Source organism: Procambarus clarkii, chromosome 8, assembly GCF_040958095.1.
Source record: "Procambarus clarkii isolate CNS0578487 chromosome 8, FALCON_Pclarkii_2.0, whole genome shotgun sequence".
NCBI lineage: Eukaryota > Metazoa > Arthropoda > Malacostraca > Decapoda > Cambaridae > Procambarus > Procambarus clarkii.
The window spans coordinates 45,330,926-45,348,223 of record NC_091157.1 but is presented as its reverse complement, the minus strand read 5'-3'; the positions used below and the strand labels follow the sequence as shown (position 1 = coordinate 45,348,223).

At 42.3% G+C, this 17,298-nt stretch overlaps 1 protein-coding gene across 1 annotated transcript; it reads right to left on the bottom strand.

The window, feature by feature from the left end:
• Nucleotides 1-3,179: 3,179 nt before the first annotated feature.
• Nucleotides 3,180-4,898, bottom strand: LOC138360952 (coagulation factor V-like). The gene has a single exon (XM_069320442.1). The coding sequence runs from the start codon at nt 4,896-4,898 to the stop codon at nt 3,180-3,182; it is 1,719 nt and encodes a 572-aa protein (XP_069176543.1).
• Nucleotides 4,899-17,298: the final 12,400 nt, after the last annotated feature.

The following is a 17,298-nucleotide window of genomic DNA, read 5'->3' as shown; positions in this document are numbered from 1 at the left end:
AGATAACCCAAGATAACTATATATAAATCGGACTCAAACAAAATGAGGTACATTTAATAGACACATGGGAGACAGCCTCACCTAATGGATCACATTATACGAAAGATTATAAAGACTGGTCAAGAAATAAATAAATAAATAATTCGAATGAAATTCAGTGTTAAGATAAAAGAAGATACCGAGTTCAGCCCTAAAAGATTTTTCATCTGTTTCAAGCAAAGGAAGTGGAAAAGACAGGACTGCTGGGAACCAGTCACTCTCCGACCAAGTATATGACAGGGAGGAGGAACTGAACACTATACTGGACAAATACTTCATGTCACAGTCCACTACGGGCTCACCATAGCCCGTGCTACTTGGAACTTTTTGTTCCAGGTAGCGAATCTTAAACAACAACAACAATACTTCATGTCTGTCTTCACAAAGTATTACCACACAATTGTCCCCAGCGTTGAAGCATTTTACTTAGATGTTGATCAACAAGAAGACTTTTTTTTGAGATATATACAAGAGTTGTTACATTCTTGTACAGCCACTATTACGAGTAGCGTTTCGGGCAGGTCCCTGGAATACGATCCCCGCCGCGAAGAATCGTTGTTACAACCAAGTACACATTTTACTGTTGAGTTAAACAAAGGCTACAGTTAAGGATTTGCGCCCAGTAAATCCTCCCCGGCCAGGATACGAACCCATGACAAAACGCTCGCATTATTAATACTGTGAGGCTAAAACGATCTAAAACTCCCGGCCATAACAAGGTATTCACTAGTGTCCTAAACTATGCTAAGTGAAACTAACTGGTCCAATTGCTGGAATATTAGTAAGTCAATCGAAGCTGTCGTAGACAGTTCTAATATGCTGGAAGGAACAAATGTATTGTGTTTTAGCTATGCAGGCGATGAGTCACAATAACGTGGCTAAAGTATGTTGACCAGACCACACACTAGAAGGTGAAGGGACGACGACGTTTCGGTCCGTCCTGGACCATTCTCAAGTCGATTGACTTGAGAATTGAAACGTCGTCGTCCCTTCACCTTCTAGTGTGTGGTCTGGTCAAGGTGTTTTAGCTAAATATGACCAAAGTGAGAGGCCAGAGGCTCTGTACCGCCGGGCCCGATATTCCACGAGGCTGCTGCTGCTGCTTACTATAACGTGGGATACATTACAAAGACTTCCCATCTTTTGAATATAATACATTTGTAAATCAGCGCCGAGAAACCTGTCAGGCAACTTGTGCAATTATCTCCTGACTTATTAAACTTGCGAGGAAGAGGGAGAGGAGATGAACGACGTGGACGAAAAGGAAGAGCAGAAGGAGGAGGTGGAAGAGAACGGATAGGAGGCAGAGGAGAAGAAGAATAGATTAATGATGTCTCGCTACCGCACAAATAGGGAAGATTATGTCAATATATAATATGTATCAGGTACATGTAACCCTGGCATTTTAAATGAAATTTTGGAAAAAAAAAGAATAATTCGTACAAAAGACGGCCTCCATATAATTTCGGCCAGCCTTTTAAGAATCTTCCAAGACGTATGTGAGAATGAGAGGAGTTTACGGTCTCTCTCTCACTCTCTCTCTCTCTCTCTCTCTCTCTCTCTCTCTCTCTCTCTCTCTCTCTCTCTCTCTCTCTCTCTCTCTCTCTCTCTCTCTCTCTCTCTCTCTCTCTCTCTCCCTCCCTCCCTACCCCCTCCACCCCATCCCCCCACACTTCCCCCCCCACACAAACAACCCCAACACACCCCCAAACACACAAACACCCACCCACACATACACCCCAACACACCCCCAAACACACAAACACACAAACACGCACCCACACATACACCCCAAAAAAAATACAGAAAACCGTACTAAAAACTACATAATCCTGATTAAAGGAAAGTTTGGGATTGAAAAACTTGGGAAGCGCATAATTCTTGCTTCTCAACACGCAAAAACAACCCTAATTTCGAACACATTAAAACCCTTTCAACTTACAGGTTACATTTTACTACCTAATATTGACACCAACTCGGAACTCCACCACTATTGGCCGACCGCCAATCAGGACCCGAAGGCTGTCCTGAAAGAGAAAGAATTTATTTAAGCGCTTTGGGAAAAATTATCGCCTTTCCGAAGTGATATTAGAAACATGTTGGTACACGAGGCATTGCGCCCGTGTGCACTGAAATTTATTTGAAATAAATATTTTCTTTCATGTGCCGCTTCTTTCATCGGCCTGAATTCGCCTCTTGCGTTCCTTCTATAGGAGTGACTTCGTGATTGTCTTGTCCACAGGAAGGCTGACTTAGTGCTGTTCCATCAGTGCCGGCATGGGCGTGCTAATCTCAGCTGAAGCTATTCTACTCAACATATTCTACTCAGGTCAAACAATATCTGTTTACTATTGTTTCAGTGTATTGGTTGTCCACTCAGCTTCTGGTCCTTGAAGCAGAGCTCCTTCTATTTTAACAATACGCTTGAAATATTGCCTCGACGTAGATGCTGTGAAGTGATCATTGATATTTATCTATTCGTTCTGCAGACCTCATAGTCAGAGCTCATATTGCTGACCTCATAGTCAGAGCTCATATTGCTGACCTCATAGTCAGAGCTCATATTGCTGACCTCATAATCAAAGCTCATATTGCTGACCTCATAGTCAAAGCTCATATTGCTGACCTCATAGTCAAAGCTCATATTGCTGACCTCATAGTCAGAGCTCATATTGCTGACCTCATAGTCAAAGCTCATATTGCTGACCTCATAGTCAGAGCTCATATTGCTGACCTCATAGTCAAAGCTCATATTGCTGACCTCATAGTCAAAGCTCATATTGCTGACCTCATAGTCAAAGCTCATATTGCTGACCTCATAGTCAAAGCTCATATTGCTGACCTCATAGTCAAAGCTCATATTGCTGACCTCATAGTCAAAGCTCATATTGCTGACCTCATAGTCAAAGCTCATATTGCTGACCTCATAGTCAAAGCTCATATTGCTGACCTCATAGTCAAAGCTCATATTGCTGACCTCATAGTCAAAGCTCATATTGCTGACCTCATAGTCAAAGCTCATATTGCTGACCTCATAGTCAGAGCTCATATTGCTGACCTCATAGTCAGAGCTCATATTGCTGACCTCATAGTCAAAGCTCATATTGCTGACCTCATAGTCAAAGCTCATATTGCTGACCTCATAGTCCAAAGCTCATATTGCTGACCTCATAGTCAAAGCTCATATTGCTGACCTCATAGTCAGAGCTCATATTGCTGACCTCATAGTCAAAGCTCATATTGCTGACCTCATAGTCAGAGCTCATATTGCTGACCTCATAGTCAAAGCTCATATTGCTGACCTCATAGTCAAAGCTCATATTGCTGACCTCATAGTCAGAGCTCATATTGCTGACCTCATAGTCAAAGCTCATATTGCTGACCTCATAGTCAGAGCTCATATTGCTGACCTCATAGTCAAAGCTCATATTGCTGACCTCATAGTCAGAGCTCATATTGCTGACCTCATAGTCAGAGCTCATATTGCTGACCTCATAGTCAGAGCTCATATTGCTGACCTCATAGTCAAAGCTCATATTGCTGACCTCATAGTCAGAGCTCATATTGCTGACCTCATAGTCAGAGCTCATATTGCTGACCTCATAGTCAGAGCTCATATTGCTGACCTCATAGTCAAAGCTCATATTGCTGACCTCATAGTCAGAGCTCATATTGCTGACCTCATAGTCAAAGCTCATATTGCTGACCTCATAGTCAAAGCTCATATTGCTGACCTCATAGTCAAAGCTCATATTGCTGACCTCATAGTCAAAGCTCATATTGCTGACCTCATAGTCAAAGCTCATATTGCTGACCTCATAGTCAAAGCTCATATTGCTGACCTCATAGTCAAAGCTCATATTGCTGACCTCATAGTCAAAGCTCATATTGCTGACCTCATAGTCAAAGCTCATATTGCTGACCTCATAGTCAAAGCTCATATTGCTGACCTCATAGTCAAAGCTCATATTGCTGACCTCATAGTCAAAGCTCATATTGCTGACCTCATAGTCAAAGCTCATATTGCTGACCTCATAGTCAAAGCTCATATTGCTGACCTCATAGTCAAAGCTCATATTGCTGACCTCATAGTCAAAGCTCATATTGCTGACCTCATAGTCAAAGCTCATATTGCTGACCTCATAGTCAAAGCTCATATTGCTGACCTCATAGTCAAAGCTCATATTGCTGACCTCATAGTCAAAGCTCATATTGCTGACCTCATAGTCAAAGCTCATATTGCTGACCTCATAGTCAAAGCTCATATTGCTGACCTCATAGTCAAAGCTCATATTGCTGACCTCATAGTCAAAGCTCATATTGCTGACCTCATAGTCAAAGCTCATATTGCTGACCTCATAGTCAAAGCTCATATTGCTGACCTCATAGTCAAAGCTCATATTGCTGACCTCATAGTCAAAGCTCATATTGCTGACCTCATAGTCAAAGCTCATATTGCTGACCTCATAGTCAAAGCTCATATTGCTGACCTCATAGTCAAAGCTCATATTGCTGACCTCATAGTCAAAGCTCATATTGCTGACCTCATAGTCAAAGCTCATATTGCTGACCTCATAGTCAGAGCTCATATTGCTGACCTCATAGTCAGAGCTCATATTGCTGACCTCATAGTCAAAGCTCATATTGCTGACCTCATAGTCAAAGCTCATATTGCTGACCTCATAGTCAAAGCTCATATTGCTGACCTCATAGTCAAAGCTCATATTGCTGACCTCATAGTCAGAGCTCATATTGCTGACCTCATAGTCAGAGCTCATATTGCTGACCTCATAGTCAAAGCTCATATTGCTGACCTCATAGTCAGAGCTCATATTGCTGACCTCATAGTCAAAGCTCATATTGCTGACCTCATAGTCAGAGCTCATACAGCTTCCTCATAATTCAGAATCAAAGTGTTAAAAATTCAACAACTTCTGAAGATATTGACTTTAGCCACATATTTTGTAATCCGTTAGATTAGTTCATATTGTGACATCTGATTCCTCTGTTTGATGATTTCGGAAAGCGTCTAAGATGAGTTACTTTCATCATTATTCACAGCTTAAAAAGTGTCTTTATCGTCATTCAAATATATATATTTGAAAATGATGGTTCAGATCCATCATTTGCTTCCACTTCCACTGAAGATGCTTCCACTTTGGCATCTTCAAAATTGTTGTCTCATAAATTCTTAAAATTTATGGCATTTAATTCACATATTTTACGACTTCAAAAAAGAACCCATGAAAATGCCGATGCTAAGTTCTTGTTGGAAGTTTAATCAAAGGTGAACAGAATTTTCTACTGAAAATATCGTTTCAAAATTTCTTAGCCCTTAACTGTCTTATAAGATTGAAAGACCGACTTTCCTTCTTGAAAACTTAAAAATGTCTTATTTATATCATATTTAATGTAAGGTAATCCTCTTGTAGACCCACTAAGCACCTTATCATTTTTCCCGGTGTCAACTCTCCTAACATCTTAATATTGTCTTGGGAAGTTATATATTGGTGTGTTAGAATCTCGTCAATGCCTCGGGTCTCAGGTTATAAAATATGTAACACAGTTACCTCGATGCTTAACAAGAATTGTTGTGATTTTCGTCGATTCAATAAAATATTATCTTTTTATGTGAGGAATTCAGGTAGATACGGCGAGGAAATGTGTGTGTACTCACCTATTTGTGTCTGCAGGATCGAGCATTGACTCTTGGATCCCGCCTTTCGAGCCATCGGTTGTTTACAGCAATGACTTCGGTCCCATTTCCCTGTGTGTGTGTGTGTGTGTATTTACTATATGTGTTTACTATTTATGCCTACAAGATCTAGTTGTTAGCTCTTGGATCCCGCCTTTCTAGTCGTCGGCTGCCTATTATACTGACTCCCGGCCAAATATCCACTGTTATATCTACTACATATATTTCTCTCTTAATACAGACACACATTCCCAGGATGCAGCCATTAGCAGGTGTCTAACTCTCAGGTACCTATTTGATGCTAGGTTAACAGGGGCATCAGGTGAAAGAGACTCTGCCTATTTGTTTCTGCCTCGACCGGGAATCGACCGCTGTCCTCTCGGTTGCGAAGACATGTGTGACTATTTTGTGCGTGTTTATGCACTATGGCCAAATTTGGACGTAATTTGAAATTAAATCGACCCACAAAAGTGACGTACTGTCCCGTTTTCTATTTGAGTCGTCCGGCCTACTCGGTAAGGTTAGAAGAGGAAACTTTCAATTAACGTTTTTCATAACGTTTTGAAACTTTATGAGAATTTCCTGCTCACCTAACCTACTAGAGGACCCTTAACTTACTGTTGTTGAAAAAAAAATTCCCAAATTTATTTTCTTTTTCTTTTCATTTTCAAATTACGTCCACTTTCGGCCATTCGGGCGAACGGCCAAAAGCGACGTTATTTTTAAGAGGACAGGTTGCCTGTGAGTGTGTCTGTGGTTGCTAGCGTAGTGCATACCTTAAAGTGACTACCGATTGTAAGACCTAGCTCGTGGGCCCTGCCTCTTGCTTACTGGTAATTGGTGTTTTCTGGAGAATCTTCAATTACTTTTATTTTTGTTATTCTTTTATATTTTCATTCACTTCGCGAATATTTAACCTGAATCCAATAACGTAACAGTTATCGTTGATTTAAGTTTTAATTTGATTTTAAATGTAAATAATCTCTGCTGATCCATTGAACGTTACTGTTAGTAAATCATTCCCGTTCCTCCTGACGTTTGACATTCAGACTTCAAATACATAATTAACAATACAGTTAGAGATGATTTAACTTACCAATATACAATTGTAAAATATTTACAATGCGGAAAGTTCAACAACGTTACGAGGTGAAGCCAAATAAAGCAGAACTACTCGATATGGTGACCAGGACATGCAGGCGATGGTCTCCGGTTCTCAACAGTTTATAAGCCAGGGGCCAGATTCACGAAGCAGTTACGCAAGTACTTACTAACGTGTACACCTTTCCTCAATCTTTGGCGGCTTTGGTTACATTTATTAAACAGTTTACAAGCATGAAAACTTGCCAATCAACAGTTGTTATTGTTATCAACAGCCTCCTGGTGCTTCGTGATTAACTGTTTAACAATTGTAAACAAAGCCGCCAAAGATTGAGAAAAAATGTACAGGTTCGTAAGTGCTTGCGTAACTGCTTCGTGAATCTGGCCGCAGGAATGGTTGAGGTTTAAAAGCAATGTCCTCACTATGAGTTCTGCACGTTAGCCTAAATGTATAGATGGGATGAGGAGGGCAAGACCTGCCTCTGCTCCATGAAGAGCTTTGTGACCACTGATATGAAGACAATTTGTGATTTATCTCAAGAGTAGAAGTTGTTTACCTCCTTTGTTCGCTAAGTTCACCGTGTGAGTCCTCAGAATGATTGCTTAATCTATTTTCAACTTTAATTATATCGTTAAAACCTCTCCTCCTTCCCTCTATTTTTTTCATCTGTGCCGGTGACACAGATGAAAGTAGGTGCGTGGTGACCTCTAGTGATTAATTAACATAGTTTGCAGTATATGTAGCCTGCTATGGTCCTGTTTAGCATATTATATATTGATATATGTTTTGTGTCTCATACTCTCATTTTTATTTTTTTTGCAGGGATATTCCTGCGCGGGTCCTAAGCCCCTGGCTGGCCCAGTAAGTGTTGCTTGTTTCTGTTTTACTTGGGCGGAGTATGAGTATTTATGACTCGTAAGGTCGCTTCAGTAAGATTTTGATTCTCTCACTGTCTGTCTGCCTGCCTGTCTGTTTCTCTCCCTCTCTTTCTCTGTCTGTTTCTCTCCCTCTCTTTCTCTGTCTGGTTCTCTCCCTCTCTTTCTCTGTCTGGTTCTCTCCCTCTCTTTCTCTGTCTGGTTCTCTCCCTCTCTTTCTCTGTCTGGTTCTCTCCCTCTCTTTCTCTGTCTGGTTCTTTTTCCCTTTTTGTCTCTGCCTGTCTCTAATGCTGTCATTCTCTAATATACATATTTCATATCCAGGACAAATTCATTTATGTACTCCAATATTACCTTAAAATCTGTATATTTTTATATGTTAGAACACCTCGTAATATTTTTACAAAATTATTTTACGCCAAGATATTTTAGAACAAATTAAATTATTTGTTCATTAACAAGCACAAGCAGAACTGTCGAAAGGGGAAATCGTTTGCACACATAAAAATTAATTAAATGTTATTCCTATCCTTATGTAAATGGACGTGCATTTAGGATTCACCATTCAGTCTCCCGGGGACATTTAGCATCAATCAAGTCTGTTCTCTCTGCCGATAAACTGAAAAGCCCCATTTTACCGGATGGAAAAACATATCCTCCCGGTATTGAAGCCAGGCTGGCCTCTATAAAAGTCCTCTGATTGATGACATTAATCGGTTTAGTGCATATGCAAAAAAATCATTATATCTTTAACAGCGATATATATATAATGCAATTGCGTTATTAGCGTTATTTAACGTAAATAATCCTGGACTATAATTTGACGTTGTGTTTTTCTCTGCTCATTGCTATCTAGACATAAACCATTGTTTGGTAATTTGTGAACAAATCCACAAGGGCCGTGACGAGGATTCGAACCTGCGTCCGGGAGCATCCCAGACACTGCCTTAATCGACTGAGCTACGACAGGGTTAAAAAAGTTGAAACCGAAGTTCTACTGAGCTTGTTCATTTGATGCATCACGTTAGTGTGATCTCTGTGTGTTTTGGTAATTTTGTCACCAGGTGCGGCTGTCCACGGTACAGGGGCCAGATTCACGAACCAGTAACACTAGTACTTACAAACGTGAACATCTTTCCTCAATCTTTGACGGCTTTGGTTACATTTATTAAACACTTTACAAGCATTAAAACTTGCCAATCAACTGTTGTTATTGTTATAAACAGCCTCCTGGTGCCTCGGAGCTCATTAACTGTTTAATAATTGTAAACAAAGCCGCCAAAGATTGAGAAAAGATATACAGGTTCGTCAGTGCTTGCGTAACTGCTTCGTGAATCTGGCCCCAGGTCACTAAGTGCTGCCTTCCACGGTACTGGACACCAGGTACTGTCCACCACGGTACTGGACACCAGGTACTGTCCTCCGTGGCACCATTAACTGCGGCAATTAACCTTTAACTGCCACAATCAAACGCTATATTAATAGCCACCACCAAGACCACCGTTAACTGCAACAATCGAGGATAACATTTACTGTCACAAGAATACTGTTAACTACTACAATCAAGATTACCGGTAACTGCCGCCACTAAGAGCACCATTAACTGCCATAATTACTGCCACTACTTGGCACGTGACTTCCTCACAACGGCCGTCCTCTAACTTGCTTCATTAAACATCTTAGGGTCTTGTGGCGTGAGGTCACAGCAAGATTTGTGCCTCGGAGAGGCTACGGGATCCAGTAAGTTCAGTAGAACTTCGGTTTCAACCCTTTTAACCCTGTCGTAGCTCTGTCGATTAAGGCAGTGTCTGGGATGCTCCCGGACGCAGGTTCGAACCCTCTTCACGGCCCTTCGCTAGGTAACAGGGGCATAGGGTGAAAGAAACTCTGCCCATTGTTTCTCGCCGGCGCCTGGGATCGAACCCAGGACCACAGGATCACAAGTCCAGCGTGCTGACCGCTCGGCCGACCGGCTCCCTTAGTCAGTGTCCCACAACATCATCAAAACTATTTAGTATTTTTCTGGTCTTTGAAAACCTTGAGAGATCTCATAATTTTTTCAAGCCAATTTTTGCTTTCTGATTCACACAGTTGTGTTGGCTGGTAAATTATAATGTTAGATGAACTGTTCACTTGGGTGGTTATAGATAGGAGCTGCCTCGTATGGGCCAATAGGCCTTCTGCAGCTACCTTTGTTCTTATGTTCTTATGTTCTTATGTTCTTATGAGATAAGTAAGACCCAGCTGCGTGTGGGTTCAAGGGACAGGGTGAACAACCCAGCGGGCGTCTGGGATCCTCTCAGACGTAGGTCCCTCGTCACGGCTCTTGTGGATTTGTTCAACCCAGCCGGTTTTCTTGTTGTTAAGAAGTGTTGTGTATACTGCTATAGTCGTATGTTCACTCACAGGATGAGTGGCGCTGCCCAATAAACTCGCCGCTTTGGGGTAAAATGAATATATTTTTTACTGTATTGGCGCTTGAGAGAGAAGTTAAAATTTATTTAGCATAGATGTCATTATTAAAGCTTATTTCACCTCTAATGTACTTCTAGAGATTTCAGATCTAACTGCAGATTATTATATCTGAATATACACACATATATGAGAGGATGTGTTTATATGTCTTAACATTACCGCGTGAACAAGTATTTAGCGAGAACTTGTCCTGACATTACAACGTGTAAATTTCCCCTCTCTCAAACACCAACCACTTTGGCTGGACGGTAGAGCGATGGTCTTGCTGCATGCAGATCGGCGTTCAATCTCCGACCGTCTGAGTGGTTGAGCACCATTCCTTCCCTCCGTCCCATCCCAAATCCTTATCCTGATCCCTTCCAAATGATATAAAGTCGTAATGGCTTGGCGCTTTCTCCTAGAAATTCCCTTCCCCTTCATACAAATCCTTCATACAGTTGACTATCATGGATAGTGATCCATGATAGTCGTGGCGACTTCCTTCACCGCACTCAAGAAACTTCCTGAGTAGAAAACATGTTTTTTTCCTAAAGACTTTGCGTTCTCAACTTTGGCGGAGTTAAAGAACCTTCTGTAGAACACGTCTTTTAAGGTCTTCCTTATTTAAGGGCTTCACAATCGACTTGAGAATGGTCCAGGACGGACCGAAACGTCGTCGTCCCTTCACCTTCTAGTGTGTGGTCTGGTCAACATACTTTAGCCACGTTATCGTGACTCCTCGCCTGCTTCCTTACTACCCTGAGCTGTAGCTCACAATTCGTGCATTAGTAACAAACAGGAAAGGAATTAAAACATTGACCTTTATTTTTACCCTTTGCGTTTGAAAATATTTTTTAATAGAAACTTTTTTTTCCTATAATAAAGAGTACATTAATATCAAATTTTGCCTGAATATATAAAAACTCGTTATGCAATAGCACACATTGTCTCCCCAATTATGTATGTATCGCTAATATATTTAAAGACCAGCGGGGGCCAGTTTCACGAAAGCACTTACGCAAATACTTACGAACGTGTACATCTTTCCTCAATCTTTGACGGCTTTGGTTACATTTATTAAACAGTTTACAAGCATGAAAACTTCCCAATCAACTGTTGTTAGTGTTATAAACAGCTTCCTGGTGCTTCGGGGCTCATTAACTGTTAATAATTGTAAACAAAGCCACCAAAGATTGAGAAAAAAGATGTACAGACTCGTAAGTGCTCAGCGTAAGTGCTTTCGTGAATCTGGCCCCAGAACTTTGAGGAATCTGCATGGGTTGTCCACGTGTGAAAGCTTCAGACCGTGTCCACATCCTCAAAAGTACACATCACTGACTTCTGCAGCCGCAGACGTGTTAGCCGCAGACAGCTTGTTCTATAGTGATGAAAACATAAAGTTTCGGGGTGGAAAATGTAGGCACGACAGTAATTGGTTTTGTGGTCTCATTTATGCGGAAATGGGGAGGAGGGAAGAGGGGCGTTTGGTGGAAGAGAGGAGGAGACGTCGTCGTGGGAGGGGCACCTCCATGACGTCGTCGTGGACGACGTCGACGTCCAACGTTAATTAGGGAGCCGGTCGGCCGAGCGGACAGCACACTGGACTTGTGATCCTGTGGTCCCAGGTTCGATCCCGGGCGCCGGAGAGAAACAATGGGCAAAAGTTTCTTTCACCCTATGCCCCTGTTACCTAGCAGTAAAATAGGTACCTGAGTGTTAGTCAGCTGTCACGGGCTGCTTCCTGGGGGTGGAAGCCTGGTCGAGGACCGGGCCGCGGGGACACTAAAGCCCCGAAATCATCTCAAGATAACCTCAAGAAGATAACCACATACGACAACATTACAAACAAAAGAGTCAGGACACAAGACAACAACTCTGTGAATCTGAACATGTTGACCAGACCACACACTAGAAAGTGAAGGGACGACGACGTTTCGGTCTGTCCTGGACCATTCTCAAGTCATATTTCAGCCACCTTATTGTGACTCCTCATCTGCAATCTGAAAATGTTTAAGTCAAGGAATCATGAGCTACAAAAACTGGTGTCCGAAATCGCCCTCCTGCCTAGATTCTCTCAGAGAAGTGAACAATTGTTCACTTCTTCAACAACACAATTGTTGTTCAATTGATGTCAGCGAACAATTGTTCGCTGGCATCTAGATGCCAGCGGAATGGGAGGGTGTAGAGGCTGGAGATGACAAGTGGTGAATAGGAGGAAATGAACAACAAACCAGGAGTTATTATTCATCACGATTCAGGGTTGGCCTGGAACGACACGCCAGCACGGGGGGGGGGGGGGGGGGACGGCGTTTTACTCCTGTTACGGCTGCTGTCTCTACCCTGGATGATGGTGCTGCTGCTGCTGCTGCTGCTGCTCGCAGTAACGGTAGGTGAGATCTGGGCCCCAGATTCACGAAGCAGTTACGTAAGTACTTACGAACGTGTACATCTTTCCTCAATTTTTGACGGCTTTGGTTACATGTATTAAACAGTTTACAAGCATGAAAACTTACCAATCAACTGTTGTTATTAATATAAAGAGCCTCCTGGTGCTTCAGAACTCATTAAGTGTTTAATAATTGTAAACAAAGCCGCCAAAGATTGAGAAAAGATGTACAGGTTCATAAGTGCTTCCATAACTGCTTCGTGAATCTGGCTCCAGGACGCTGACGTGGTGTTCCAGCTTCATCGTCCCCCTGGAGGTGTGGGAAGCAAAATGGGAAATGGAAGGAATATATTGGCACCTCACCGATCTTGGTAATGGCTATTTCCATTGCTTGCTCTCTTTTCTGGCGTATAACGTGCCCGAGGTTTCTACATATGCAAAATGTTTTGGAAACAGTTTTCGTGGGGTGTTATTTCCATACAAATGGTGTACATCATTCCTCAATCTTACCGAGTGCTGCTTTTCGATCCATTATTATCTTTCTCGCTGACTACGGGGTTCACCATAGCCCGTGCTACTTGGAACTGTGTGTTCCAGGTAGCGAATCTTAAACAACAATAATCTTTTTCGCAGTGATTATATTGCAATAATTCTCTCTGGTAGTGTTGAACAGTAGCTTTTGAGTACTGATGTATAGGTAATGAATAAGGGTATGAAAGCAACACAAACAGATTCTTATATAACACAAACAGTTCCCCATACATACATACATGCATGCTTTAGGAATACAAATGGAATGCTTTAGGAAGTTATGTGGTGGAGGCTGACTCCATACACAGTTTCAAGTGTAGACATGATAGAGCCCAATAGGCTCAGGAACCTAGACACCAGTTGATTGACAGTTGAGAGGCGGGACCAAAGAGCCAGAGCTCAACCCCCACAAGCACAACTAGGTGACTACAACTAGGTGAATACAAACACATACACAAATGCATACACACACAGTTGATTCGCAGTTGAGAGGCGGGACTAAAGTGCACACACACACACACACACACACACACACACACACACACACACACACACACACCCTATCCTACCCATTCTCTCACACACCTGGACTTAAGATACCCAAGGAAATTAACCATCTCGCAATTTCGTTCATGCTCGATTATCCCAGACCTCTTAATGAATCCAGGCGCTTCCTACTTGGAAGGCTTCATTCTCGTAAATTCAATTAGGATTCCCATCAAGGCTGTAATTCCCGGTGAGCACATTCCCACCCTGACGGAAGCCCCAAATTTCGACCTTGAAATCGGTGCAACTCTTCCGCAAAACCCGTTAAGAACGTCGTGCATATCATCATTAGGAAACTGTGACGGTGGGAGGAATAATGGGTCAGCTAATTATCTCTCTACAAGTGGCTTTTGTCTCTTGCTGGCGGAGAGACGCGCCAATGCTGGAGGCGAGGAAATTTGTCTATCTGAGTCTCCAGCACACACCATCTCCGTCTCCCTCTCCACACACCCTCTCCACTTCTACACACACCCTACAAACCTCCATCTTCCCCACATCCCCTTAACACACTCCTCTTCATATTCCTCCCAAACACCTGTCTCCACAGATTCTTGTTACCATTTCTCCTACACACTATCTCCATCACTGTAACCCAAAAGCTGTGCTAGGAATGTGAATTTGTCATTGAATTTGAAAGTCAATATTTGAATTCACTATCTGTACTAATGCTAAAGTCTATGGACTCTGTGCAGAATATTTCACAATCACAGACACTGCCGGAAGGGCATTGGGGTCGTGCCCATCTTCAGAGGACGCACTGTGCCGACCAACAGACTCTCTCTCTCTCTCTCTCTCTCTCTCTCTCTCTCTCTCTCTCTCTCTCTCTCTCTCTCTCTCTCTCTCTCTCTCTCTCTCTCTCTCTCTCTCTCTCTCTCTCTCTCTCTCTCTCTCTCTCCTCTCTCTCTCTCTCTCTCTCTCTCTCTCTCTCTCTCTCTCTCTCTCTCTCTCTCTCTCTCTCTCTCTCTCTCTCTTTCTCTCTCTCTCTCTCTCTCTCTCTCTCTCTCTCTCTCTCTCTCTCTCTCTCTCTCTCTCTCTCTCTCTCTCTCTCTCTCTCTCTCTCTCTCTGCCTCTCTCTCTCTCTCTGCCTCTCTCTCTCTCTCTCTCTCTCTGCCTCTCTCTCTCTCTCTGCCTCTCTCTCTCTTTCTGCCTCTCTCTTTCCCTCTCTCTCTTTCCCTCTCTCTCTCTCTGCCTCTCTCTCTCTCTGCCTCTCTCTTTCCCTCTCTCTCTCTCTCTCTCTCTCTCTCTCTCTCTCTCTCTCTCTCTCTCTCTCTCTCTCTCTCTCTCTCTCTCTCTCTCTCTCTCTCTCTCTCTCTCTCTCTCACCACCCCACACACAAACACCCCCGATACACACACCTCGACACAATCCCTCTCAATCTCATCGGTCTCAAAAATAAGATTTCTTTTGCCACTCTCTCCATGCTCTCCATGCTCTCCATGCTCTCCATGCTCTCCATGCTCTCCATGCTCTCCATGCTCTCCATGCTCTACATGCTCTACATGCTCTCCATGCTCTCCATGCTCTCCATGCTCTCCATGCAAGTTCTTAAAATAACGATTGCAATATTGTTCTTTTCCAGCCTTAATTTGCTGAAAATATTATGTTATGATACTATTTACTCACTCTCCTGGACATAATAGTGTTATTTATATATAGTGAGAGTCATATACCAGGCGAGATGTGCCCGGACCAACTGAGCTGTAGTGGATATGTTGGCCTGCGGGCCACTCCAAGCAACAGCCTGTTGGATGAAGCTCTCACTAGTCGAGCCTGGCCTCAGGCCTGGCGTGGGAAGTAGAAGAACTCCCAGAACCTCATCAAGCAGGTATCAAGCAGGTATGGGGACGGTTATTAGTTGTGAAAGTCATTACAATACAATTAATATACTTGGCTGGATATATTAGAGATATTGACGTGGAGTAAGAGTCGGGTCTGCACGAGTCAGGAAATGCTGGAAAATTGTCTCATGAATTTATCATCGTACATGTCTGTAAATGGATTTAAGTGATTCTCAACAAGTTCTCAGGAAATCGAGACTTCTTGCCCTGCCTTAATGGTACTTACCCACCTGTCTGCTCTTACCCATCATTGTCTGCGGCGTGGGGAGGATGTGTAGCTCAAGATGGTCCGCCTTCTCGCTTCCTTGGATACTTCTTGCGTTTAACTATTCTGACTATTGAATTCTTTGTCGAATCTGGCTTTAAAGTTATGAATGGAGGTGGCTTCCACAACTTCTGTGTTGACCTATTCCGTCCACCTTGGAAAAGCATCCTCGGGGTATTTTAGTTTAGTCTATCTTACATCTCTAACCAGTCGTCCTTTATTTAAGTTTCAGCGTTCATTCGTCTGCCGCGATCTTGTGTACAAGTTACAATAAGATTGGATAAATGAAAAAACATACACGAGAAGCATGCAGCATATACAGGTTTAAATGTAATTAGCTTCCTAAGTCTTTCAAATGATCTAAATCAGCAAGCTTTAACTTGGCAATGATATTATGTACGTTTAAGTATGATGCTCAAGCCAACATAGTTGATATACGCGTGTTGGGTGAGGGTTACGGCGCATCATATTGAAAACCCATTTAGGTTACCAACGCGTGGGCCGGCAAAGAGCTTTACAACCTTCAAATGGACTAGCGTAGCCCCACTAACCAGTTCGCCAATATCTCTCGCAGCGCTATTCCAATACTCACATGCAGTCAGAGGTTGAAAGTATTGATCTTGGACCTTTGGCGAAAGACATTACTGCCCGCAGACCCTGTAACAAAGGCCTGGTTGGACTCTAATAATTCCGGGTTATAAATTCGACACGCTGAGCGCACACTGGTGGTTATGGTGTCACCCTGATGGGTGAAGGGTGGAGGGTGATGTGTCAGAGAGACGGGTGAGAGATGGGGGCTGGGTGACGGAGGAGACATCACCCAGTTGAAGGTGGGTGACATCACAAATTGGCGGGAGAGATCTAGTAACCACTGACTGGGCAGTTAGGCATGGTGAGAAAGGATACGTGCTGTAACGATGAAGTCTATTGAAAACTGTCGTGCAATTCTGATAATTTTTGTTAGGTAAATAAGTCATCAAAACACAAGTCTTAGTGGACTTAAGATGTTGCTGCACGATGTCGAAGGTTAGTGAATGATTGTGAGTTCTTTGTAGAGAGAATAAAGAGCGAGAGAGAGAGGCGGGGTGTAGGGAAATGCGGCCAATAAATATGAATGAATAATAACAATCTTTGTATTTTTGTTTATATAACAATTTAAAGTCAATAATATTTAGTATTCACACAAATTACTCACACACCTTTGTAACCGCTATTTATTACACCATATTCCGAAGAACTGACTTGTAACTCCTTACCTCCAGACTGATTGGCATCTAGGCATGAATACCAGCCAACACACTTAGTCTCCACCTGCCTCATTAAATCCTTTACTAATTTATCGTTAATTCTTTACTTTCTGTAAAACGTGCGGTAAAAGTTAGGAAAGTTTAAATACTTTCATGAAACGAACGTGAAAAGATTTAAACAAAAATTTATTCAAATAAAATCTTAAAGATATAATATATATATATATATATATATATATATATATATATATATATATATATATATATATATATATATATATATACATATATATATATATATATATATATATATATATATA